This window comes from Urocitellus parryii, chromosome 2, assembly GCF_045843805.1.
Source record: "Urocitellus parryii isolate mUroPar1 chromosome 2, mUroPar1.hap1, whole genome shotgun sequence".
Taxonomy (NCBI): domain Eukaryota; kingdom Metazoa; phylum Chordata; class Mammalia; order Rodentia; family Sciuridae; genus Urocitellus; species Urocitellus parryii.
Window position 1 is genome coordinate 95,236,276 of NC_135532.1, and position 25,656 is coordinate 95,261,931.

The 25,656-nt window shown below is 38.1% G+C and overlaps 1 protein-coding gene across 1 annotated transcript in view; it reads left to right on the plus strand.

Moving 5' to 3' along the window:
- Col6a5 (collagen type VI alpha 5 chain) overlaps positions 1-25,656 on the plus strand; it is a 158,252-nt gene that overhangs the window by 111,063 nt on the left and 21,533 nt on the right. Inside the window, exons 30-37 of the mRNA XM_026383975.2 lie at positions 1,358-1,393; positions 1,538-1,574; positions 3,706-3,717; positions 5,846-6,333; positions 11,071-11,164; positions 11,706-12,365; positions 15,429-15,516; positions 23,590-23,798. Of these exons, the coding sequence (XP_026239760.2) occupies positions 1,358-1,393; positions 1,538-1,574; positions 3,706-3,717; positions 5,846-6,333; positions 11,071-11,164; positions 11,706-12,365; positions 15,429-15,516; positions 23,590-23,798 (1,624 nt within the window). The remainder of the gene's footprint in view (positions 1-1,357; positions 1,394-1,537; positions 1,575-3,705; positions 3,718-5,845; positions 6,334-11,070; positions 11,165-11,705; positions 12,366-15,428; positions 15,517-23,589; positions 23,799-25,656) is intronic.

The window sequence follows — 25,656 nt, forward strand, 5'->3', positions numbered from 1 at the left end:
GATCATCAAGTCTCTGTGCCAGTCTTGTCTGCTCTGGATTGATCTTTCCAGATTCTGGGGCTGTCATTTGGGCCTCCCACCCCCATCTTCCTGGTCTTGCACTTGGCCTGACTGATCTGGACTGTAATGTGGCTTCTTGATCTCAGGCCTTTGTTCCTCAGATTTGCTTAAGAACTTTCTCAAAGTTATTATTAAGCTTACTCTTTCAGGACACACTCTTCATAGGTGTGATTCTCTGTAAAATGTGGGCTTCCTCCTCCATTTATTAGCCAGAAACTGTGATTCTTCTGTCTGCTTAAGGTGTCAAGTATTCTTTTCTGTTTTCTGCCATAACTTGAAAAAGGATGGTTGAGACTCTACCTTTTAGTGATTTGCATCAGGAAGATAACATGCTTCTATGAATAGAATCGTGGATACCACACAATTCTGATCAACAGCAGAAGCACACCACGGGCTACCTCAGCTTTTGGCAAACATTTACCTGGTTATTGGATGCATATATACATGCATGGATGGATGGATGGATGGATATAGAGAACCAGTTGTCATTGAGGACAGAGATTCTTGCACTGACATCCATGAATAGGCTTCTGGGAGGCAGGAGTCCATAAAATTGTACAAGTGTGAGCACTTAATAGCATTTTTCTGAAATGAGCATACTAGCATTCATTAGTTGCTTAAAGGGATCTATACGTGAAAATATATTACGAACCACTACTCATAAGAAACCTGATCCTGATAAAAGGAAATAACAAGAGGAAAAGAGAAAAGCTCAAGATGCTGAGAAGTAGGATTAACTTCTTTCTAGAAATCCTTGATTTATCTCACCCAATTGGTTTATTGCTTTGCTCCATGACCTCTTGGCATTTAGAGCTTAGTATGTAAGCTCTTACTTGAGCTCTTATTTTCACTTTGCTATGCAGTTGTCTTTGGTTCTTTCACATATATTGGGGTTGCATTTTTAAAATCCCTAATTTGTAACCTAACCGTATCCCTTCTTAGCACCACCCTTTGTGAATTCTGCTCTTTACTGTTTTATGCATTCTTACGAGAAATGCCTTAAGTGTTGCATCTTTCATACAAATATCTTTAGGAAATACTTTTGCTTCTTCTTACCACCCTAGAAATAATTCAGTTCATTTTGGGTAGACATTAGATTACCTAATCTACATTGAAATTAAAAAAAGTTTGCAGCCTTGATGTGAGTGGGGAAAATGTCTTGTAATGAGCCCACCAAAGGGAGAACTTTAACTGCTTTCTGTCAGCTGTGCTGTTTAAGAAAGGTTTTGTTTTCTTATTTTATTACTACAGACTCTAGTTTACAAGCCAATAACTTGCTCTGTTTTTGTTTTCCTAGGGTCCTAAAGGCGTGGCAGGACAGCCTGTACATTCTGTACGTATCTCCTAAATCATGGGGGAAAAAAAAGAAAAGAAAGAAAGAAAATTCTAATCAGTTTACCAGGAAATAAATACAATCACAAGGCAATCAACTATATTTATGTTTATTTTCTCTCTCTCTCTCTGTAAAAAATTACAGCAGTGTGATCTGATCAAGTTCTTGCGGGACCACAGTCGTGAGTATTTACGTGTCATGAAGAAGTGTGTCAGTGGTTCTGAGCGCTTGGGATTAAACCCCACTTAGCACAGGTCTGTGGAATCAGAAGGCTGAATTCACGGATGCAGAATCCTCTGTAGCAGGATTTCCTCAAGTGCCTACTGTGGGGACATCTCACATCAAAGGTGGGAGGAAAAAAGGGTATAAGTAAAAATGTGGGAGCTCCTGAGGGGAGATACATACAAGAAGAGAAGATATGCATATGGGAAACAATTAGAGGCCAACTCAAATGGTGTATGTATTTGCTCACAATTATGTGCAAAAGGATTGAGAGGGCACTGTATTAAGGGAATGAACGTAAGGGTTTAGGGTTAATTAATCAGTTATTTAGACCTTGACATCACTCAAATTCTGGTGGAGGGAGGTGAGAACTAGAGCCTGGGACCACAGGGAGGGAAGGAAAGAGCCACTGTAGGGGGAAGAAGTGTGATGATCAAGCTCCCTCCAGGCGTTGCCAGTCTTCTCAGTGAAATCAAATATCTTCCCAAGGAAGACCCAGGATAGGTGGAAAGTGTCAGGGAGGTGAAGACTAGTTGCTGGAGGGTTTGGACTTTGAAGGGAGAAGTTTTCCAACACTAGATGAAAGGAGTCAGTAATTAGAGGGTTGAGGAAAAGCAGGTAGGTTCTTTAACCACACTGGGTCCTGATTGGACTAGGCTGGGACTCCAGAATGCAGTATGGGGACAAGACTTTGAGGGACAGGCCTTTAGGGCTTTGTAGATGACACCACCAATACAGGTTGGTCTAATATTCATTACTCTCCAGTCTTGTCGAAGCTCTCTGCCACCTGGGATAAGGGCCAGATGCTGATCTGATGGCTGGGACCCTCCCCTGAGATATAAATTAGATCCAGAAGTCTGGGGGCAATGGGGAGAGAAAGAGGTCAGCCAACAATAAAACAGCACTGCCCAAATGGTCTGTGCTTTGAAGGGAGACATAGAAGTAGAAGGTGTTTAGGAAATTTAAATAAATAAATACTTAGACAGATAGAGGAAAAGTAATTTCTCCCAGAGTCAACCAGGTTTGATAGATTCAGTCCCATTAGGTGAGTCTAAATCCATTTGCCTGTAGCCTTGCAGCTGGGTTTGAAGTTAGCACATGAAAGTTCTCTGTCAGACAAAAGGATCTGATTTAGACTTTGTGATGCAGAGGAGATGTGGGTTATGGATACTGATGGTGACCATCAGCATCTCAGTGGCCATAGGACTAAGACAAACACAATAGTGTTGGTGAGAGCTGATCTGGTGCTGGGATACCTGGGCAGAAAACACCAGTCTGTCACTTTTAAATATATTTTATTAATATATTAACTCTTTTATTAGATTAGTGGGACTCATTGCTTCCTAAGAATTGAATAAACTGAACATGGAAATTTTCAGGACTGTGGTTTCTTAAAGATTTACCCATATTTCCCTCATGTGGCTCAAGTTTACGGAGTAAATCAATTGGAGACACCAGATGCTGTTTTACTGAAAGAAACCCTTGGGTTTCCCACCCGCCCCCCTTTCTTCTCTCTGTATGTGGAGATCACTCAAACAGAGGAGCTATATTTTTAATCCGAGACAAAGTTCATTTGAAAATCCCCTCATCGTCCTACAAGAAAATAGAGGTTCCCAAAGAGTTCATCAGGGAAGAAAACAAAGACCCCATATTTCAGTCTTATGTTGCTGAATGACTCTCTAAAGGCTCTAAGAAGAGAGACAAAACAAATTGAATTTCAGCTATCTTGTCATTTAATCAGAGCCTCATCTATCCTAAGACAAGTGATCAGTGTTTCCATTTCACCCCAAATTCTGCTCAGGTCATCTGTCCATAAGTCGTAGGGGGAAAATGTCAGGAAGGTTCACAAATTAACAAAATTCTGTGGGTATCTTTCTCAATCCTTTAAACTTGGCTTCCCATAATGCAGAAATTAGCCTCATTTCCAATTAGAGTCAAAGAAAATCTTAAAACATTGTTGAATATTGTTTTGGATTATTTTTGGTCTGTGTTCCAAAAATATAACAGACTATTTCTCTCTCTCTCTCTCTCTCTCTCTCTCTCTCTCTCTCTCTCTCTCTCTCTCTCTCTCTCTCTCTTAATATATATAGCTTGTTGGAAAGGTGAGTGTTCTTACCATACTATTTCTTGATGAAATAATGATTGTGTCTGGATGAGACCAATTTGAAAGAAACCCTTACCTCCCTTGGAAAGTGGACTTCTTCCTTCTATGCAGATGTTTTTCTTGTTTTCTTAAGGCTGTAACTGTCATTGTCATGTGTGACCCAATTGTACCTTGAGGTGCCCTAATCCAACCCCTCCATAGTATTGTCTTTTCTAGGTCCTGTCACAGTTTTCAACTCAGCCCCTTAATAGAGTAGATTCTGGTTGCTGGGAGATCCAGGGAACAGAGTTTTGACTGATGCACCCTCCACTGCTCTGTCTGCTACTGTTCCTGTTGATATTGTCACCATCTTAGAACTGCAATGTGACCTTTCCTCTCATGACCCACATTAGCACCTGTGATCTCACCAAGTGTCCACCACTTGTAAACATTGCTGTGCCTGTGGATGGTGTGTCTAAGGCCTAGACTGCAGTTGGTGTTGCGTGACTCCTTAGATCCCTTGGATGACATGGCCATTGAAGCCAGCTATCTCAACTTTAAGACCTCCTGGTCTCCTGGAGACCTGCTAAAGTAGACCCTCAGGATCTTAGATCATCCCACAGTCTGGAACCTTTCACTTTAATTGTGCAAAAAATTTCCTTGCACGTGATAAATGCTCAATCAAAATTCATGGATTACAATTAAATGTGTCAATGTTATGTGTGACCCGATTGTCCCTTGAGTCAGGTACTGTACTGGGTACTGGGAGGAGGGGGAGAATACAAATAGAAATCAATTCCACCTTCTAGGAGATCCTGCAAATATGTCAGTTTTAGAAATGCTTTTCAACCACTTGGCCAATCATTTTTAGCATAGAGTTAAGAAATAAGGAATACTTCCATTTCTTATTCTGTTGTTCAACATCAGTTTTCATATTTTAAAAATTCTCTACAGTAAAATTCCTTGATTCAAAACACATCTCTAAATTAATACTTTTCTATTATGTCATCAAGAATAGTGGTTGAGGGCTGGGGTTATAGCTCAGTTGGTAGGGTGATTGCCTCACATGCAAACACCTTGGGTTCAATCCCCAACATCCCAAAGAAAGAAAGAAAAAAGAGAACAGTGGTTGAGATGCAGAATACTTTGAGTTAAACGTGCTTTGGGGATTAACCAGATTGGAAAAAAAGCCTAAATAGATAAAGTTGATTTTTTTTTTGTGTGTGTGTGTGTAATCTTTTTTTCTCTTCCTATGTTCAGACTGTAACAAGAACATCTAAAAATTATGTTTGATGCATATGGAAGATTCTCTAGGAAATTCCTAAAGTTCAGTCATCCTACGTCTCTCAGTACTGAGTTGGGAATTGCACACAGTTCCATTTTTGTAATAGCTCATAGCCAACCTGTGTTGGCCTAAGCTGTTCCTTTGTACTGTCACTCAGGCCTTTATTCAAAACCATCTTCCACAAAGCCCCTGATATAACCCTTCTTGAGGAACAGCCTCTGTCCTCTGAACTCCCATTAAGCCATCACTCTGTGCCTTATTGTATGAGGATCCTTTCCAGTCCACAGTCCTTGAGGGCACAGCTGTGTTTGGCTCCTGTGTGCACGTGTTGCAGAGTAGATGTCTCACACTGCATTTTGAGTGGTAGGCACTTAATAAACATTCATTGCTTGAGTGGATAAAAATCTGCCAAGTGACTTCATTTTTAAATAATTTTGAAGATTTTTTTTTAAAGGAAAGGACATCTGCAAAATCCCCAACAAACTATAATTTCCTCTTATACATTTTTCATATATGTGTACAGTAAAATTCACTTTTTGGTGTGTGTGCAGTTTTAACACCTGCATAGATTTATATAACCATGACTCCAACCAGGACACAGAACAGACTCCCCCCATTTCCTCTTAAAGTGCACACTGATAGTAGGCTGTGAAGTCTGAGCAATACATAGCCAAATATTACTTGTATAACACCTTCAAGTTTGCAAAGCATGTTCCTTATTTTTCATGTGGACACCCCCCACATCTAGAGCTGGTTGAAGTTCTTGCTTCACCTGTGTGTACCAGCTTCCCTGGGGTAAAGAGCATGGGAAAGACTTTAATCCAGTGAAATAACAAAATACCTGTGCTTCTCATTTTTGTAGAAAAGTGTCCAGCATATCCCACAGAGCTGGTGTTTGCCCTGGACCAATCCTCTGGTGTCACTGAACAAAGGTTTAATGAAATAAAGGGCATCATCACTTCCATTGTCAATGACCTTCATATCAGGGAAAATAATTGTCCTGTGGGAGCAAGGATCATTGTAGTTTCCTACGACTCAGACACGGACTATCTCATCCGTTCGTCTGACTACCACACCAAGAAGCAGCTCCTCCGGCTTCTATCCCAAATAAAATACCAAGTCCCTACAGAGGCTCGGGACATTGGTAATGCCATGAGGTTTGTGGCCCGCCATGTTTTCAAGCGTACGCACCCAGGAGCCAACGTGAGGAGAGTTGCTGTGTTTTTTAGCAATGGTCAAGCTGTCAGCAGGTCATCCATCCTCACAGCGACCATGGAGTTCAGTGCCCTGGATATCAGTCCAGCAGTCTTTGCTTTCAATGAAAGAGTTTTCCTGGATGAAGCTTTTGGGGTAAGAAATTCCCTTGGTGACATCTTTATTTTTAAGGTAGGGGTATGGAACAGCAGGATGGAAGTGGTGGGGGTCAGGGGAGATGTCTGGCCTCTTGATCCCCTTTGTACCTTTTGAAGCTGTGTTGTTGAGAGTGTCCATGAAATCCAAAACCTGATGATCACAATAGTCAAGAACAGTGCAGCCACCTTGGCTCAGCTCCTGCTGCATGCCAGGTACTGGCCCTAGAACTTCACAGACATATTCATGTATTCTCACGATGCTCAGAAGTGAATGCAGTTGTTCGTTCCATGTTAAAAATAAGAAAGTGCAGGCCCAGAGTGTTCTGGCAACTTATCTACTTCTGTCCAGCTGCTGAGGTGCTAAATCAAGAATCAAATTGAGTTCTGTCTGAAATAAAGGGCCATGAACATGTCCCTCTCTAGCCATCTGCAGGCCTGGTGTTTCTGTTTCTCTGATTTATCATCTGCTCACAGTATCTTATTAAACAGTTGGTCTTAACCTGTGATAAATTTCAGGGGATCATCTCTGATCCCCTAAAATGGTTCAAAACATTTGATGTATGTGAACCATTTTTTTCCCTCAAAGAGTTTCTGTCACTTTTGGATCAACAGACTTTGGAGGGCTTAATGCCTCCTTCTACTTCCCCCTAAAAACTAAGGTCCAGTGACAACTCCATCTAAGGACCAGTGACATTTAAATGTATTCAGATTATCCATGGAGTCCCTGGTTCAGGAGCTGGATGAAACCATTATGTTGTTTAAACACACACACATACACACTTCTACTGTGAAAAGACAGGCAGTTCTCTGTGACAGGGAGAGAATCAATCTAACACACCTAGGAATTTTCTGAAAATCAGAGCCACAGAAAGAGTCATAACAGATTCTGACAAAACGGATTATCGGAACTTGAGGTCCTAGGTTTTTCAGTTTTCCTGCTGCCCTCATTTTTCTCCCAGAGGGAAACAAGTGACAGTTCTGCTTTTAGAGCTGCATCACATTCTAGAAAAAGAGAAATCTCAAGATAAACCTCAAAATAAATCTTCTCCTCTGATAAGACCAAGGCCAAACCCTATGGAATCTCCAGCAGAAAAGAGACTCCACTGCTCTTGTTAGCAAGTCACTTGTAATTCACAGTATCTACAGTAACTGACCCAGGAAGTCTTTCTGATCACTCTGTTCTTACCGGATAATAACCTCACATGTGTCATGCTTGAGCAAGGCTCCCTTCAGTGATGGCATGAACATCCCTGCCTCTCCACTCTTCTCCATTCAGGATACCCCCTTAGCCTCTGTCCTCACCCCTCCTCTCCACCCTCTTCATCAATTCCTCTCCAACTCCATTCTGAAGGTGTTGAACTGTTACCTTTCTGTCTAAAGGTGTCTGTTTTCCCATATACTTAGCAACATTGGATTTTATCTATCAGGCTTTAAAAAAATTGTTGGCAATATAATAGGTTACAATGAGTACCTCATTGTTGTTGCTTTGATCGAGATTTTTGGGTGTGATAGTAAACATTTTTTTAATATTTATTTTTTAGTTGTAGTTGGACACCATACCTTTATTTTATTTATTTATTTATTTATATGTGGTGCTGAGGGTCGAACCCAGTGTTAGGCAGGCGCTCTACCGCTGAACCACAACCCCAGCCCACATTAAACATTTTTTCATAAGCTTATTGGCTATTTTGATTGTCCTGCAGAACTACCACCTCACATTTCTTGTATCGCTTGTGTTTTGTTATTTGAGAATTCTAAAATACTTCGCCTTGCTTTTTTTTTAAGTCCCCATACTCTAAATGGAATTTAGACTTGCAATGTCCCACTGATGTTCTAGAAAATTCTAAAAAAATATGATTAAAGTTTTAGTAGATTAAGTCTTTATAAATCTTTCCTGGCTCCCCATGTAGCAACTTTTTTTTTTTTTTTTTAAGAGAGAGTGAGAGAGGAGAGAGAGAGAGAGAGAATTTTTTTTTAATATTTATTTTTTAGTTCTCGGCAGACACAACATCTTTGTTGGTATGTGGTGCTGAGGATCGAACCCGGGCTGCACGCATGCCAGGCGAGCGCGCTACCGCTGAGCCACATCTCCAGCCCCATGTAGCAACTTTTTTAAGGAAAGAAAACAGTGTCTACATTTGCTGTCTCCAGTGCTTCTCCTTGCATTCTCTCTTGAACTCAAGCCTAGTAGTGTTTTCATCCCTACTACTCTCCCCAAATTGCTCTTGTCAAAGCCAACTGTGATCTCTCTGTTCCTGCACCCAGAGGCTGGTTCCAAGTCTGAAGCTCATTGACTTATTAGTAGTATGTGACATCATTGTTCATCCCACCCTTCTTTTCTTGGAAACATTTTTCTCCCATTCATTTTCCTGGTTTTTCTCATACCTCATTAGTTTCCCCTTCTTGGTCTAGTTTTCTGACACCTTTTCAATTTCCTGACTTTGAAATTTTGGAGTTCCCAAAGTTGATTCCTCAGCCCTCTTCCCTATCAGCTCTTGGTCTCTTGAAGTCACCCACACTCTTGGCTTTAAATACCCTCAATAGTAGAAATTCATATTTCCCATCCACACCATGATCCTGAACTCTAGATTGACATATACAGCAGCCTTCTCAGCACTTGCATGCCTAGTGGATATTTTAAACTTACCAAGTCCAACATGAAACTGGATTTGCCCCCAATACTTGCTCCATATTCAGCATCTCAATTAAAAAAAAATTCCATTCTTTTACTTTCAGCTATCTATAACACCTCATCTTTTCTTACATCCTTATCCAACATCCTTAATTTTAGCATATGTATATATTAAAATCCTTAATTTTAGTATATGTAAATGTGTGTGTATATATATATATATGTACATATATATGGTGTGTGTGCCTATATTAAAGTGTATATATGCACATACACTTAAATATATTGGTATTCATTAGTAAATACCTAGTATTTAGTACTCATATAAATACCAGTATTAAGTAATTGTGTAAATACTAGGATTAATATTATTAATGAAGCTATATATCCAGATTCCGGCCACTTCCTAGCACCTACACTTTCAATACCTTGATGTAAACACCCATCATCTCTTGCCTGGACTTTGCAATCACTTTTTTATTAGTGTCTTCCCACCTAGTTTTGCTCTGCCACTATCTGTCTCAATACAGCAGCCAGGACAATCCTGCTAAACCCAAGACACTAGATGGTTCCTTTGCTCAAAATATCCCAGTGTCTCCTCATTTCTGAGTTAAAGCTAAGACCTCTACAAGGACCAGCATTTTGAACTCTAAGTGGTCTGCCCCCCGGGCCCTCTTCTAATCTCTCTGACTTCACTTTCTCCTTTTCTTGCTCTCACTTTCTCCATCCCTGACATAGTCCTTGGCACTGACTTCCAGGGAGCCAGGCACACTCCCTGCTTCCCAGGAGCCTTCCTAGGTCTGTTTTCTGTGTCCCAAATTCTCTTCTCCTGGATATGACTGCTTCACCGCCTTTGAAATTTACCTAAATGTCACTTTCCCAGTGAATTCTATTTAAATGTCACTTCAACATCTCTCATTCCTATTACTCTGCTTTTTTTCTGTAAATATTATTACCTCCCAGCATATGAGGTAATGTTACTCCCCCTGGTAGATTGTAGAGTGGAGGTTTCATCTGGAATTTCTATATCCCCAGCCAATGTACCTATAACATTGTAGGCTTTCAATAAGCATTTGGCTCACCCCAATAAATTTCCTTGGTTTACAGAGTTGGCATTTAGTCTTTGCATGTGGGACCAATGGGGCCAAATACAAAATAACGCCCCCAAGATCCAATTTCATAAAAGTAGAGAGTAGAAAGGTAGTAAATACTTTCTAACTGTAAGGCCAGAAACTTATAAAAATGTTGTAATGCTCAGAATTTTATGTAAAGAAAAGGTATGGCTTTCTGACCCTTTAATTTTCTGAGGGACAAAGAAAACAAGAACAAATATCTGTGCGGATTGAGAGCTACCCTCATTACCACCTGGGAGTGATGGATTACTTCCATTGTGATAAACGTATTTTTCTTTCCTGGGGCCTCACACAAAGTAAATGCCCCCAAAACACATATTGACTTACTGAATGATTGAATTAATGCTCTATATTGCCCATTTCAGTGAGCATAAAGACAAAAACATTAATCAAAAAACAGATGAAATCAGTGTACGACCTAGAATATTAAGAAAAGAGTGTCTCTGTCTATTGCCTTGAAATAGACTTTTAATTGGAATCTGTGATTGAAAAGTTCCACTTGACATCTTCTAGACAGAGTGGAGTAGGAATAGTTGGCATCACTACTTAGAGAAGCCAAAGAAAACTTGTGAATGTAAGATTTCTGGAGAGCCCCATTTCGGAAGCTAGTGTATAATCAGAAGAATGCAAAAATTCAGTCCAGAATTGAAGGTACAGGAGTAAGAGATTTAGATTTCCCCCTGCCCTGATGAACCTAAATCTGGTCAGGTTATCTTGTGGCGGCTTTTCTTTATCATAAAATAAGGGTGTTGATAACTGTTCTGTGCATGCTTTTGAGGGGTTATGTTTAGGATAAAAGGGAGATGTGCATGCATTTTCGGGCATGTGAAGATGTACTGACTGAATAAAGCAAAGGATTATAATGCAAGGTGATAGTGATTAATTGGGTGTTTTCAAAGTGAGTACATAATGGTTCCTTGTAATGATTAAAAAAATGGGTAAATAAGCATTTATTTCTTTTTCTATGCAGTTTGACAACACAGGGACATTTCAGGTGATTCCAGTTCCTCCCGATGGAGACTATGAACCGTTGGAAAGGCTGCGTCTCTGCACACTTTGCTATGGTAAGACCAATGAAAAGAATCTACTGTGTTGAAAGCTTAAATGACTTCTGGGTGGATTACTGAATATGGTTATTTCAGATTTCTATTTTTTGATTATAGGGTCTATTTTCAATTTTTGCAGTTTTAGAAAACACCATATGTCAGGATTTCAATCCCTGTAGTGTTTGGAGTTTCCAGAGAATGTGAAAATTGGTTTAAAAAATTATCCCAATTGATGTAGCCCTTCTGGAAGACAATTTGGTAGTTATTAATCCAAAGCCTCTAAATGATGAAAATATTTCCTAAATAGGTTTAGACAGGATTGTGAACTTCAAGTTGCTACCTAAATCTGCTTCCAATACAGACCCCAAGTTGCCTTCTAGTGGCCACAGAAACATTGGATGTTGACAACTCTTCATTAGTTTAAATGATGTGAGATTGAAGATGTATGGATCAGATGATTAACTCTTGGTAATTAGTCACTGAATCCCTTGACCAAGATCTCAAACAAGTATCTTGTACCAACATCCCATCAATGATGCATCTCTCTGTGTGTTTTCAGATAAATGCTTTCCAAATACTTGTGCCGAAGAGATTTTCTTACCTGGAAATTCCTACATGGATGTAGCCTTCCTCTTAGACAATTCTCAACATATAGCAAATGATGATTTTAAGGCTGTGAAAACCTTGTTGAGCTCAGCCATCGACAACTTTGACATTGCTTCCAACCCTTTAGTCTCAGGCTCTGGGGACAGGATTGCCTTGTTGAGCTATTCTCCTTGGGATGGTTCCAGAAGAAAAATGGGGACAATAAAAGTAGAGTTTGAGTTTACAACTTATGACAGCCAAGTCCTAATAAAGAGCCACATCCAGACTTCCCTCCAACAGCTAAATGGGGAAGCCACCCTTGGTCATGCCCTACAATGGGCCACGGAAAATCTCTTCCCAGGAACACCCAACTCACGCAAACACAAGGTCATCTTTGTGATCTCAGCTGGAGAAAATCATGAGAGAAAGGAGTATGTGAAGAAGATGGCTTTGAGAGCCAAGTGTCAAGGCTATGTCATATTTGTGATTTCTCTGGGCCCTGCGCATAAGGACAACATAGAAGAATTAGCCAGCTACCCACTGGATCACCATCTGATACAGCTTGGGAGAATGCATAAACCAGATCTGAATTATGTGGTGAAGTTCTTAAAGCCATTTGTGTACTCGGTCAGACGTAAGTCATGGTTTGGTTGTTTTCCTTTGTTTTAATAAGCTAGTATTTGTTCCTAGTATTGATAACTTAATGGTATCCTTCTGTCTACAGCTAATCCATATATATGAATTCGATGATGAGATGGGGGCAGGAGTGGGTCATATTCTGCTTATATTCTGTTGATGACTCTGGTAATACAATGGTGAGAACTTTTCCATAATAGAGTGTCTCTTAGCTAAAATCAGACCAGTAGAAAGTACGTTCTCATTTTAGACACATAGGAAAAAGAAAAAAAAATGTTTACTTAAAATCAGAGAAATGTGACACTCTCTTGGATATTTTCATGGAGTCATGGATCAGCCAATCATCAAAAGCCTCCTTTAATTTACTATTTTCCTGGATAAGGAGAAAATATTATAAACTTCTCAATATTCTACATCCTGCAGATCAACTTCAGGAGAGGTTTCCTGAGTCATACTTGTTCAACTTACAGAAGTTCCAGCAGTTCTTAGATAGTCTCTAGTGTAGGTACTTAAATAAAAGTTCCACTTGCTATACCTGTTTTATTTACAACTTTGGCATACCCTGGAGTCCTGCGAGGGGAAGTAAAGATGGCACAGTCAAGTGCTCCTCTCAAAGTCTAAACATACAAATCACATAGAAATTCTGTTTAAAATGCAAGTTCTGATTCAGTATGTCTAAGATGGAGCTTGAGATTCTGCATCACCAGCAGATGCCTGAGTGATGTCAATGCTGCTGGTTCAAGGACCACACTTTGAGTAGCATGACTTTAAGTCAGTTTTCTATCGTGTTGCCCATTGAATGGGTACCAGCCCACAAATTGATCTGTGAAGAAATAAATACAGAAATTCAGGATAAGCATCTAGAAACTTTTAAAACAATTTGACATGGATTGCTGTAGCCTACAAGTGCATTGATCAATGGACTGGTCTCATTGAAAAGGAATTAGAGCAAAAATATCAGTCTTCCAAGAATTAGAAATAAATACCTGTCCTCTATCACAAATGATTTGAGAAAGCCTTCTCTTAGAGATATAGTTCTCAAAATGTGAGTTGGTTATTTTTTTCCCCAGGAGACATCGGGAAATGTCTGGAAACATTTTTAAATTATCACAACTTAGGAGTGCTATTACCATCAAATAGATAGAGGTTAAGGACGATGCTAAACATCCCACAGTTCACAGGACAGACCCCCCTCCCACACACCAATAAGAAGTAACTCAGCCTCAAATGTCAGTAGCATTATATTATATTTCTCATTGTCTGCTTTCCATTACTGTAATCAAATATCAGAGTTAATTAACTTATAAAGAGCAAAGAATTATGATTCTGAAGTTTCCAATCCAATGTCAAGTGGCTCCATTGTTTTGGGACTCTAGCAAGGATAGCACATCATGATGGGAAGTATATGGTGGAGCAAACACACTTACATCATAAGACAGGAAGCAAGAGAGCCAAGAAAGGACCAAGTGCCACAATCCCCTTTGAAGGCACACCCTCAATGACCTAAGGACCTCTCACTAGTCCCTACCTTCTAAAGATACATTGCAGCTCCAATATCCCCACCCTGGGGAGCAAGCCTCTATCTCAGGAACCTTTGGGGGACATTCATCTAAACCATAACACCGCCCTCTAGAAGATTCCGCAGAATGGGAGCTGAGCCTATTCTTTCTAGGAAGTTGACAGAATCCCAATCACTTACCAATCCCAACCACTCCACAATTTAAAATGTCTCTTGTATTCAAGGAATATCCCAGCACCACTTTAGTGAAAATATCTTGAAAGTCCCCTCTTGATGACAGAGAAAGCTCCCCCGTTCTCCTGTGATTCATACTCAATTGGAGAATCCAGTATTGCCCTCTTGGGAATGCTACGTTATTTCCTTGAAACTGAGATGGTCCTCAGTTGTATGATATAAAGAGGAAGAAAAAAACATGCTTCCATTAAATTTTGATACCAACTCTCCTTTTAAAAGCATTTTAAAATTTTATAGTAATTGAAATTTCTTTTAGATGTATACTACCATCTCTCATTCCTATACATGCATGAAAAGGAAATATGTGTAAAATAGACTGGTTATGGCATTCCTAAAACTTCTTCTCATTCAGAATTTGCCTCTATTAAAAGTAAAAAATTCAAAATTCAAAAGATTTTTTATTGGTGCACCATCATTGATAGGACAGCTCCATCACATTCCTGCCTTACCAGCAACAAACATCAGATGCCATTGACCAGAAGACACATTCTCATTTTAGAAAAATAGAAAAAAGAAAAAAAAAGTTCACTTAGAATCAAAGAAATATGACACTCTCTGGGATATTTTCATGGAGTCATGGATCAGCCAATGATCAAAAGCTTCCTTTAATTTACTATTTTCCTGGATAAGGAGAAAATATCATAAACTTCTCAATATTCTACATCCTGCAGATCAACTTCAGGACAAATATAATGGAACATATTAATTAGGCCAATAAGTTTTATATAATAGGAAAGATTTTGGCTTACTGGTCTAATTATATTTATATTATTAAATTTGTATTTAAATTAATTATATATTAATTTATATTTAGCTTACTGGCCTGTTATATTTACAAGTGGCTGTTAATTGACTAATGGTGTATTTTAGTTTCCCTAAAACAGAAAAGATTTCCTCATAGGAAATCAGTGTTCACTGGTGCAGAGGCACAGAAATAGCATCATGTAATAAAATGTGATCTTTCCTAGATTTGATCCAGTAGCCTAAGTCTGAGAGGAAAAGAATGTCCCTTAGATTTTGTTCACCTGGGCTTGTGGAAAGCATGGGTCCTTGCATGATGATTAACCCTCAAATGAACTGGAGATCTTTCTCCTTGATCTTAGTAATTCTTTAGCTGCTAAAACATTCTGAAATCACATTTTGAGTGCTATTTCTTATTGTTCCTATTTTCCGTTTTCACTGCCAGCCAAATTCTGTTGTGACATGTTAACATTTATTGCTCCAAGAGGATGCCTGTTGGGATCCTCTTTACCTAGCAAACCCAATTACTAGTTTAAAAATCTAACTATAACTTTGTTCTCTCACCAGGAGGATTCAATCAGTACCCACCACCAATGCTGGAGGATGCCTGCAGGCTCATCAGATTGGAGGGGGATGGTCAGAACAGCGGTTTCCAGTGAGTTGGAAAGCTGTTACATTTACAAGTGGCTGTTAATTGACTGATGGGTGAATTTCTGGCTGCTGGCAGGTTATTAGACTGAGGAAACCAGCAAGATCTCTGAAGTAAAGGCTCTTCATATATATACTCCCTTGTCGATAGCAGAAGTTACATATGGAGCATGCTTTCTGGTTTGATGTTTTTATGAACTTTATTACAATCTTACCTTTGACACATTCATGGTTTCCTCAGGAATTCTTGTACTGAAATTTACCCCAGAATAGAACCCATAATTTATTGTGAACTCATCCCAACCTCACTTCCCAGTTCTCCCCATCCTGATGCTCTGGGTTCTGGCTGTATTGCACTGCTTGTCTACATGGTATGAACTAAGCGCTTTCACCTCACTGGTCTCTGTTCAACTGCTGGGGACTCCATTCCTTCCCATGAAACCCTACCTATATTTTATGGCTCAGATTGAAGCTGTCTCCTCTTTGAAACTGATCTTTACTCCCAATCAAAATCCACAGGCCTCTTTTGTACCTTTTTATACTTCTTCCAAGGTACTTATGATGTTTTCCCCAATATCTAACCTTGTTAAAGCCTGGGGCTGCATATGATGTTTTGTTCCATCCCCAAAATATTACATTAAAAACTTCACAACATAATTGCATGTGTAGATAATTTTACTTAACATTAGGTCCTAAATGAAAAATAAATAATTACTCTGTGTGATTTTTTTTAGTACCAGAAATTGAACCCAGGAATGCTTAACCACTGAGCCACATCCCCAATCTTTTTTTTTAATATTTTATTTAGAGATAGAGTCTCACCGAGTTGCTTAGGGCCTTGCTAAGTTGCTGAGGCTGGCTTTGAACTCAGGATTCTCCTGCCTCAGCCTCCTAATTAGGCCTGCGCCCCTGCATCTGGCAATCTGTGTGAATCTTGACTCTCAAATTGGGTGAGAGTGACCAATCTTGGTTGCTCTTTGCTTGTTAGGTACTTCTCTAAGTTTGAATCCCTGTGAGAAACCTTGTGGAAATCCAGGTCTAGGCCCATAATTAACCATCTCCACTTAGATTACAATTAAGCAAACAAGCTTCTCAGAAGTCCTCTTAGATACCTCTAGAAGCAAAATGGCAAGGATCCCCCACCATCTGTGTAAGCTCACATTCCTCTAACAGCCAACTTCATGTACTTGGTGGTTGAACAGGAAAGCATCCAGCAGCCAGCACTCTCTGAAGAACAGTATTGCCCTAATGTCATGTAAAAGCACGGTTTTCCAAATCTGGGTAAATCATACATTCATTGAAAAGAAACCAATCCTCCCAAGACTGCAGACAAAAATATTATGTTGTTTAAACATGTGCAAACATAAATCTTGCAGTAAATACTATATGCTTAGTTCTTACGTAGCTATTAAGCCCAAACAAGTGTACACATCAAATCCAAAATCAGTAAGACAAAAATTTTCAACCCTAATTTTTATGTCATAGGTGAATCTGCTTTGCTAAAACTAACAGAAATAAAAAATACAGTATATTTTTTATAAATATGTAAAATAAGGTACATGCTGCTGTGGTAGACATATGCTGGCTATCCTTACACAATGAATCCTTTTCTTATCACTTATGCTCACCTGCATTGACTGTAAAATTACCCACACAGTGTGTTGTGATGTCATCTGATTTTTGCTTGGTGTAAATGTATCATTCATATATGTCTGACTCCTTTTATTTCTTTCCTCATTAATCCCCCATGGTTAAAGTACTACTTCTGGGTCCCAATTGCGAGTATCAAATATAAATGCAACATGGACGTTGAAATTACATAAAATCACATGATCAAGAACAAAATGTTTTATTATATAAAAAGTTTTGTTTTATCATCTAAACAGAAACATTCTCAAGTTATAATGGAGAACTCTTAAACCGCCAAGAATATAAATGTCTTCACCATTTTAAGAGCCACTGATATCAACAGAATATCTTTAAATACTCTCACTCCTCTCAAAGAAGTGCTTGGTTAAATTAAATAACTATTTTCGATGGTGATTGGTATCAATTGAGACATAATAAGGTTGTTCCAGATATATGGTTGAATTTTCTCATCATTTATCTGTGATTCTGTGCAAATCAGACTAGGCTTATCCCAAGAAATAGTTCATAGGTTATAAGCAGATATGGGAAAAAGAAAGATAAAGAAAATTTTTGTCATTTTTTTAAAAGTAAAGTGTATAGCAAATCTATTATTTGAAATGAACTTAAACATTTATTTTTGATTTGTCATTGTATTAATTTTCTATTTTTTCATTTTTCAATTTTGTTATATATGACAGCAGAATGCATTACAATTCATATTACACATATACAGCACAATTTTTCATATATCTGGTTGTACACAAAGTAGAGTCACACCATTTGTGTCTTCATACATGTACTTAGGGTAATGATGTCCTTCTCATTTCACTGTCTTTCCAACCCCCATGCCCTCTCCCTTTACCTCCCTCCCCTTTTCCCCATCTAGAGTTCATCTAATCCTCCCATCCTCCCCCAACATTATGAATCAGCAGCCTTAAATCAGAGAAAACATTCCGCATTTGTTTTTTGCTTCCAAAATGTAGGCTCTCTCTTCATCTCACTGATTATGTCTTTTGGGGAGAAGAAGCTTTTTAGTTTGAATCCATCCCATTTATTGATTCCTGATATTAATTCTTGCACTATAGGAGTTTTATTATGGAAGTTGGGGCCTAATCCAAAATGATGGAGATTTGGGCCTATTTTATCTTCTAATAGATGCAGTGTCTCTAGTTTAATTCCTAGGTTCTTTACCCACTTTGAGTTTTTTACATGGTGAGAGATAGGGGTTTAATTTCATTTTGTTGCATATGGATTTCCAGTTTTCCCAGCACCATTTGTTGAAGAGGCTATCTTTTCTCTAACATACGTTTTTGGCCCCTTTGTCTAATATAAGATAACTGTAGTTAGGTGAGTTTGTCTGTGTGTCCTCTATTCTGTTCCATTGGTCTATAAGTCTATTTTGGTGCCAATATCATGCTGTTTTGTTACTATTGCTCTAGTATGGTTTCAGGTCTGGTATAGTGATGGTACCTGCTTCACTCTTCTTGCTAAGGATTGCTTTAGCTATTCTGGGTCTCTTATTTTTACAGATGAATTTCATGGCTGCTTTTTCTATTTCTATGAGGAATGTCATTTGGATTTTGATTGAAATTGCATTAAATCTGTATAGTGCTTTGGTAGTATGGTCATTTTGATAATGTTAATTCTGCCTATCTAAGAATAAGGTAGAACTTTCCATCTTCTAAGTTCTTCTTGAATTTCTTTCTTTATCATTTGGTAGTTTTTGTTGTAGAGGTCTTTACCTCTTTTGTTAGGTTGATACCCAAGTATTTTATTTTTTTGAGGCTATTATAAATGAAGTAGTTTTCCTTGTTTCCCTTTCAGAGGATATGTCACTGATATACAGAAATCCTTTGATTTATGGGTGTTGATTTTGTATCCTGCTACTTTGCTCAATTCACTTACTAGTTCCAGAAGTTTTCTGGTAGAATTTTTTGTGTCTTCTGGATACAGAATCATATCATTGACAAATAGTGCTAATTTGAGTTCTTCTTTACCTATCTGTATCATTTAATTTCTTTATAATTGCTCTGGCCAGTGTTTCAAGAACTATGTTAATTAGAAGTGGTGAAAGAGGGCATCTCTGTCTTTTTCCAGTTTTTAGAGGGAATGCTTTCATTTTTTTTTCTATAAAGAATGATGTTGGCTTTGACTTAGCATAGGTAGCTTTTACAATGTTGAGATATGTTCCTATTTTCCCTAGTTTTTCTAGTGTTTTGAACATGAAGGGGGTGCTGTATTTTGTTGAATGCTTTTTCTGCATCTATTGAGATGATCATATGCTTCTTATCTTTGTCTATTAAGGTGATGAATTATGTGTATTAATTTCCATATGTTGAATTAGCCTTACATCCCTGGGATGAACCCCATTTGATTGTGGTGCACTATCTTTATAATATGTTTTGTATGCAGTTTGCCAGAATTTTATGAGAATTTTTGCATCTGTGTTCATTAGAGATATTGATCTGAAGTTTTCTTTCTTTGATGTGTCTTTACCTGGTTTTGGAATCAGGGTGATATTGGTCTCATAGAATGAGTTTGGAAGTGGCCCCTCTTTTTCTATTTCCTGAAATAAATTGAAGAATATTGGTGTTAGTTCTTCTTTAAAGGTCTTCTAGAACTCAGCTGTGTATCTATCCAGTCCTGGGCTTTCTTGGTTGATAGGTTTCTATGGCATCTTCTATTTCATCACTGGAAATTTATCTGTTTTAATTGTATATATCATCCTGATTCAATTTGGGCAAATCATATGACTCTAGAAATTTGTTGATGACTTCAATAGTTTCTATTTTATTGGAGTATAAGTTTTCAAAATAATTTCTAATTATCTTCTGTATATTTGTAGTGTCTGTTTTGATATTTTTTCCTATCACATATGTAAGTAATTTGAGTTTTCTCTCTCCTTCTCTTTGTTAGCATGGCTAAGGGTGTGTCAATTTTATTTACTTTATCAAAGAATCAACTTTTTGTTTAGTCATTTTTTTCAATTGTTTCAATTTCATTGATTTCTTATTTTAATTATTTCCTGTTTTCTACTGCTTTTGGTGTTGATTTATTCTTTTTCTAGGGCTTTGAGATATAATGTTAGGTCATTTATTTGTTGACTTTTTCTTCTTCTAAGGAATGAACTCCATGCAATGAACTTTTCTCTTAGTACTGCCTTCATAGTGTCCCAGAGATTTTGATATGTTGTATCAGTGTTGTCATTTACCTCTAAGAATTTTTTAATCTCCTCCTTGATGTCTTTTGCAATCCATTGTTCATTCAGTAGCATATTATTTAGTCTCCAGGTATTGGAATACTTTTATTTTCTATTTTATCATTGATTTCTAATTTCATTCAATTATGAACTGATAGAATACAGGGTAGTATCTCCACTTTTTTATATTTGCTAAGAGTTGCTTTGTGGCATAATATATGGACTGTTTTAGAAAAGGATCCATGTGCTTCTGAGAAGAAAGTGAATTTGCTTATTGAAAGATGAAATATTCTATATATGACAGTTAAGTCTAAGTTATTGATTGTATTATTGAGTCCTAGTTTCTTTGTTCAGCTTTTGTTTGGGCGATCTATCCAGTGGTGAAAAATGTGTGTTAAAGTCACTCAGAATTATTGTGTGGTCTATTTGACTCTTGAACTTGAGAAGAGTTTGTTTGATGAATGTAGATGCTCCATTGTTTGGGGTATATATATTCATTATTGTTATGTCTTGTTGATGTATGGTTCCCTTAAGCAGTATGAAATATCCTTCTTCATCCCTTTTGATTAACTTTAGCTTGAAGTCTACTTTATTTGATAGTAGGATGGAAACCCCTGCTTGCTTCTGCAGTCCATGGGAGTGGTATGATTTTTCATAACACTTTCACTACAGTCTGTGGATGTCTTTTCCTAAGAGATGAGTCTCTTCAAGGCAGCATATTGTTGGGTCTTTTTTTTAATTCAATCTTCTAGTCTATGTCTTTTGATTGGTGAGTTTAAACCATTAACATTCAGGGTTATTATTGAACATGATTTGTATTCCCAGTCATTTTTGTTTATTTTTGATGTTAACTTGATTTGGTTTCTCCTTTGATTAGATTTTCCTTTAGTGTGATACCTTCCTTTGCTGATTTTCATTGTTGTTTTTCAATTCCTCTTCATGGAATAATTTGCCAAGGATGTTCTGTAGCGCAGGCTTTCTAGTTGTAAATTCTTTTAAAATTTTGTTTATCTGGAAGGTTTTTATTTCATCATGAAATCTAAAGCTTAATTTTGATGAATTTAAAATTCTTGGTTGGCATCCATTTTCTTTCAGAGCTTGGTATATGTTGTTTCATGATCTCCTGGCTTTGAGGGTCTGGGTTGAAAAATCTGCTGAAATATGAATTGGCCTCCCCCATATGTAATCTGGTTCTTCTCTCGTGGCCTTTATGATCCTATCCTTATTCTGTATGCTAGGCATTTTCATTATAATGTGCCTTGGTGTAGATCTGTTGTAATTATGTGCATTTGGTGTCCTGTAAGCCTTTTATATTTGATTTTCCAATTCATTCTTCATGTTTGGGAAATTTTCGGATATTGTCTCATTGAAGAGATTGTGTATTCCTTTGGTTTGTAACTCTGTGGTTTCTTCTATCCCAATGACTCTTAGATTTGGTCTTTTGATGCTATCCCATAATTCTTGGATGCTCTGCTCATGGTTCCTTACCATCTTCATTGTGTGGTCAACTTTATTTTGCAGATTATATACTTTGTCTTCATTATCAAACGTTCTGTCTTCCATGTGATCTAGTCTGTTGGTGATGCTTTCTATTGAGTTTTTTAAATTTGGTTTATTATTTCCTTCATTCCAAGGATTTCTGATTTTTTTCAGAATATATCTCTTTCTTTCTTTAATTTTCTTTTTTATTATTTTTATTTATATATGACAGTGGAATGCATTACAATTCTTATTCCACATACAGAGCATGATTTTTCATAACTCTGATTATATACAAAGTATATTCAATTCATATCTTTATACATGTACTTTGGACAATAATGTCCATCACATCAGGGACTTGTACATGCGAGGCAAGCATTCTACCAAGTGAGCTATACCCCTATATCTTTCTTGATGTAATCTTTTGCTACCTGTATTTGTTCCCTTATCTCTTTGTTGGTGTGATCAATAGATGCCTATATTTGCTCCCTTATCTGTTTATTGGTGTCATCAATGATTGCCTATATTTGCTCTTTTATCTCTTTGTTGAAGTGATCAATTTTTGCCTGTATGTGCTCATTTAGGTCATTGTTTAATTCACAAATTATTTTAATTATGAACATTCTGAACTCCTTCTCTGACACTTCATCAATTGCGCTGTCCCTGGGTTCTGTTGTTGTAGTATCCTGGTTTGTTTGGGGCACGTTCCTCCCTTGTTTTTTCATTTTGTCGATGTGGTTTTCTTCTTGCAGTGTGGATCTGAGGCATTACAGTTTCTACCCTATAATGTTGTAGTATCTGTGCAGGTTATTTGTACCTCACCTTGGTGTTGGGCTTCCAGACCCTGCTGGTGTCCAGGATGGATGCTACTGCAACTATAGGAGGTGGCAGCAATAGCAGGAGATAAGTCAAGATAGCAGTGGAGGTGCCCCAAGATGGATGCAACATCTTTAGGAGATGGGGCTGAAAGGGTGGGCCTTACACTGTCTTTGGGATGCCTCCTCCAAGATGCAGCTGCTTCTAGGCCCTGTCTGTTGTCTGAAGGTAGAGGCTACTGCATGGGGGAGACTATGGGGATGGCTGCAGTGTCTCAAGATGGAAGTGGGTTAGACCTGGGCTCCCAGGTGGTGGGGAAGGGGGTCAGACACAGCTTATCCTGGACCTGGTTCCTGTGCAGGTCAGCCAGGTGGGTCTGGGCTAGGCCTGAATTCCAGTGGGTGTCTTCCGTGGCTGGATGGACCCAGTCCTACCCTGGGTGCTGGCTCCCTCATAGGTCAGTGAGGCAGGTCTGGGCAGAGCCTGATTCCAGCAGATGTCTGCCAGTGGGCGGAGGCCGTCCTAGACCCAGCCTGAAATCCAGTGGGTGTCTGCCAGTGATGGGATGGACTCACACCTATCTTGGGCCCCAAGCTCCCGCACAGGTCAGCAAGGCAGATCTGGCTGAACTTAGACTTTTAAAAGTGCTTTTACTGGTGCATTATAATTATACATCAAGACTGGGACTATTTGTGACATATTTTTACATACACACAACATAATCTGCTCAATTTTCTTTCCCTGGTGCTTCTCCTTTCTCTCCCTTCTCCCCTCCCCAGATTCCCTTTCCTTTACGATGAGCTTAAATTTTTACTACACAATTGCTTTTCATTTCAGAAATAATTAAAGTAATTAAAGAACTATATTACATTGTTGGGATGTCTCATTTGCATTCTCTGAAGTTATCCAGATCACCTGAAACTTGCTTCTTCTTCTTTTTTTTTTTCTATCTAGATTTACTGCTGAGCTACATGAGATCTCTTCAGACAAGAACAGCCTCCTGGGCCAGGAATTAAGTGCTGGGAGAGACTCATCTTTTGTGTTGGAGGACGGTGGAGGTGACCATTTGGTTTATATTCCAAGTAAAATATTAGAGCCACAAAAATTAGTGGTTAACTATGAAAAAGATCAGGTATCTGCAGAACCTACAAGTTTTACTTCTGGTAAGGAAATTTTAAAAGTTGGGAAATTTTAAATGCCCTGAATCCTCATATTTTAATACTAGTAGAGAATCAAATCAATTAGAGCTGGTATCTAAAGCAACTATTTTTTCTCAAATTCAAGATGGTGACTACAACTTCTGCGTTCATTAAAATTGAAGTAAATGATGACTGGCACCACTAGGAAGATTGTTGATAAAAGTACTCAGTAATGTCCTTGGTTTTTTCAGCAACTTAAGATTTCTCTAGAAGCTATGATTTAGAAGGTTGCTACAATATAGAAGGAGGCAATGTAGAGAATATCAGAACAAAGGAAGGGTTAAAATGACTTTTTTAAAGTTAACCTGACTAGTCTCTCAGAATTTGTGATTACATGAGAAGGTACAAGTTTAATTTTTGATATACTCAAAATGTTGAAGAAAAAACTCTACCACTCCTTACTCTCTACATTTTGTTGGGAAAGCAGTGACTATTGTCAGAATTTAATAGTTTCAAATAAATCTGATATATAAGATTATGTCTCTATTGTTGTTAAAAGTGTAAAATTCCAAACAGATTATTCAGCCACTCAACCTATGCATCTGGAATCTCTCAATGATTTTTTAATTCTCATATGGAGATATAACGTAAACAAAAGAATTCAATGTTTGTTCTTTGTCATGAATGTTGTTAATTTTGGCTGTTTATTTTAATGATAAGGAAATTATAATACCCTTCCAGGCACAGGTATTTATGATGGTTTGGTCTATAGAGAAGAATGAAAGGCGTTCTGACAGTGTTAGGATAGCAAATTGTTATTTGTGATAGCTTTGTTAGAGGCAAGCATTCAAGCATATGAATTGTGTCAGGAAAGACACATATGACTGGTGGAGGCAGGTAACTCCTCTTTGAAGCCTCGTTATGTATCATTGTTCAGTAGTAAATGAAAATCTTTTCAATCAGTTTTCCAGATGTCTGAGAATCAAAACATTTGTAGCCAGTGTAAGGTCCAATTTTGGTGAAGAAATAATTGTCCATGGCTCTGACAAGGGGAAAAAGTGTAAATCCACCCTACCCAACTTCTCCTGCAGTGGGTTTTGAAGTATGCTGGGAGTTCCCTGGAAGATTATGTCAGGTTGGGATGGCCTGGAAACAGAATGTCTCAGACCTAAGGATAAAGTGTTTATTTTTATCCTTCAAAATAAATCTGAATCTTAAATCATGTTTTCTAGGGATTTTGTGCTTTCTTTTTCTTTCTTTTAAAATTATGTTTGGCCAGTTATCAAAAACTGTTGAGAATTTTCTGCATAGTGTGTTAATCCTTTTGGAGAGAAAACTGTTGTTCAGATACTCTTTTTAGTTAATGAGAGATGAGCTTTGATAAGTTCCAGATGTATTGCACAAATAAAAGATTGATAACTTTCATAAGCACTTCCATATGCTCTCTTTAGTACTCATTTATAATATAATTCTTACAAGGTGATGGTTGATCTTTTTGCTTTTGAATGGAGAGAGTCTTGGGGAGAGTCAGCAATCCTAACCATTGAAGAAATTTAGAGTTCCCAGCATCCTGTGGGCTGGTGGTTAGTTGTGTAGACCCCCTTTCACCAGAAATTCAGTCACTGACTCTCTCCCTACCTCTGCTTTTCCTGCTTCCTCCCACCTGCTCTGATTTGCTTTGAGTTCATCTTCAATTCCATCACCTTACCAGGCCCTCTCCATTCCTTGGAGAATCCCAAGGGCAACCTGAATAGAATAATCTAGAAGTTCACCATAAACAGATTTCTAATCCCACCTCAGAATGGCTGCTTCTTACTTAGGAGTGTGAATAGGAAGGAGAAAGCTACAAGTTCTATAGCCACCATAGGTGATTTTCGTATAC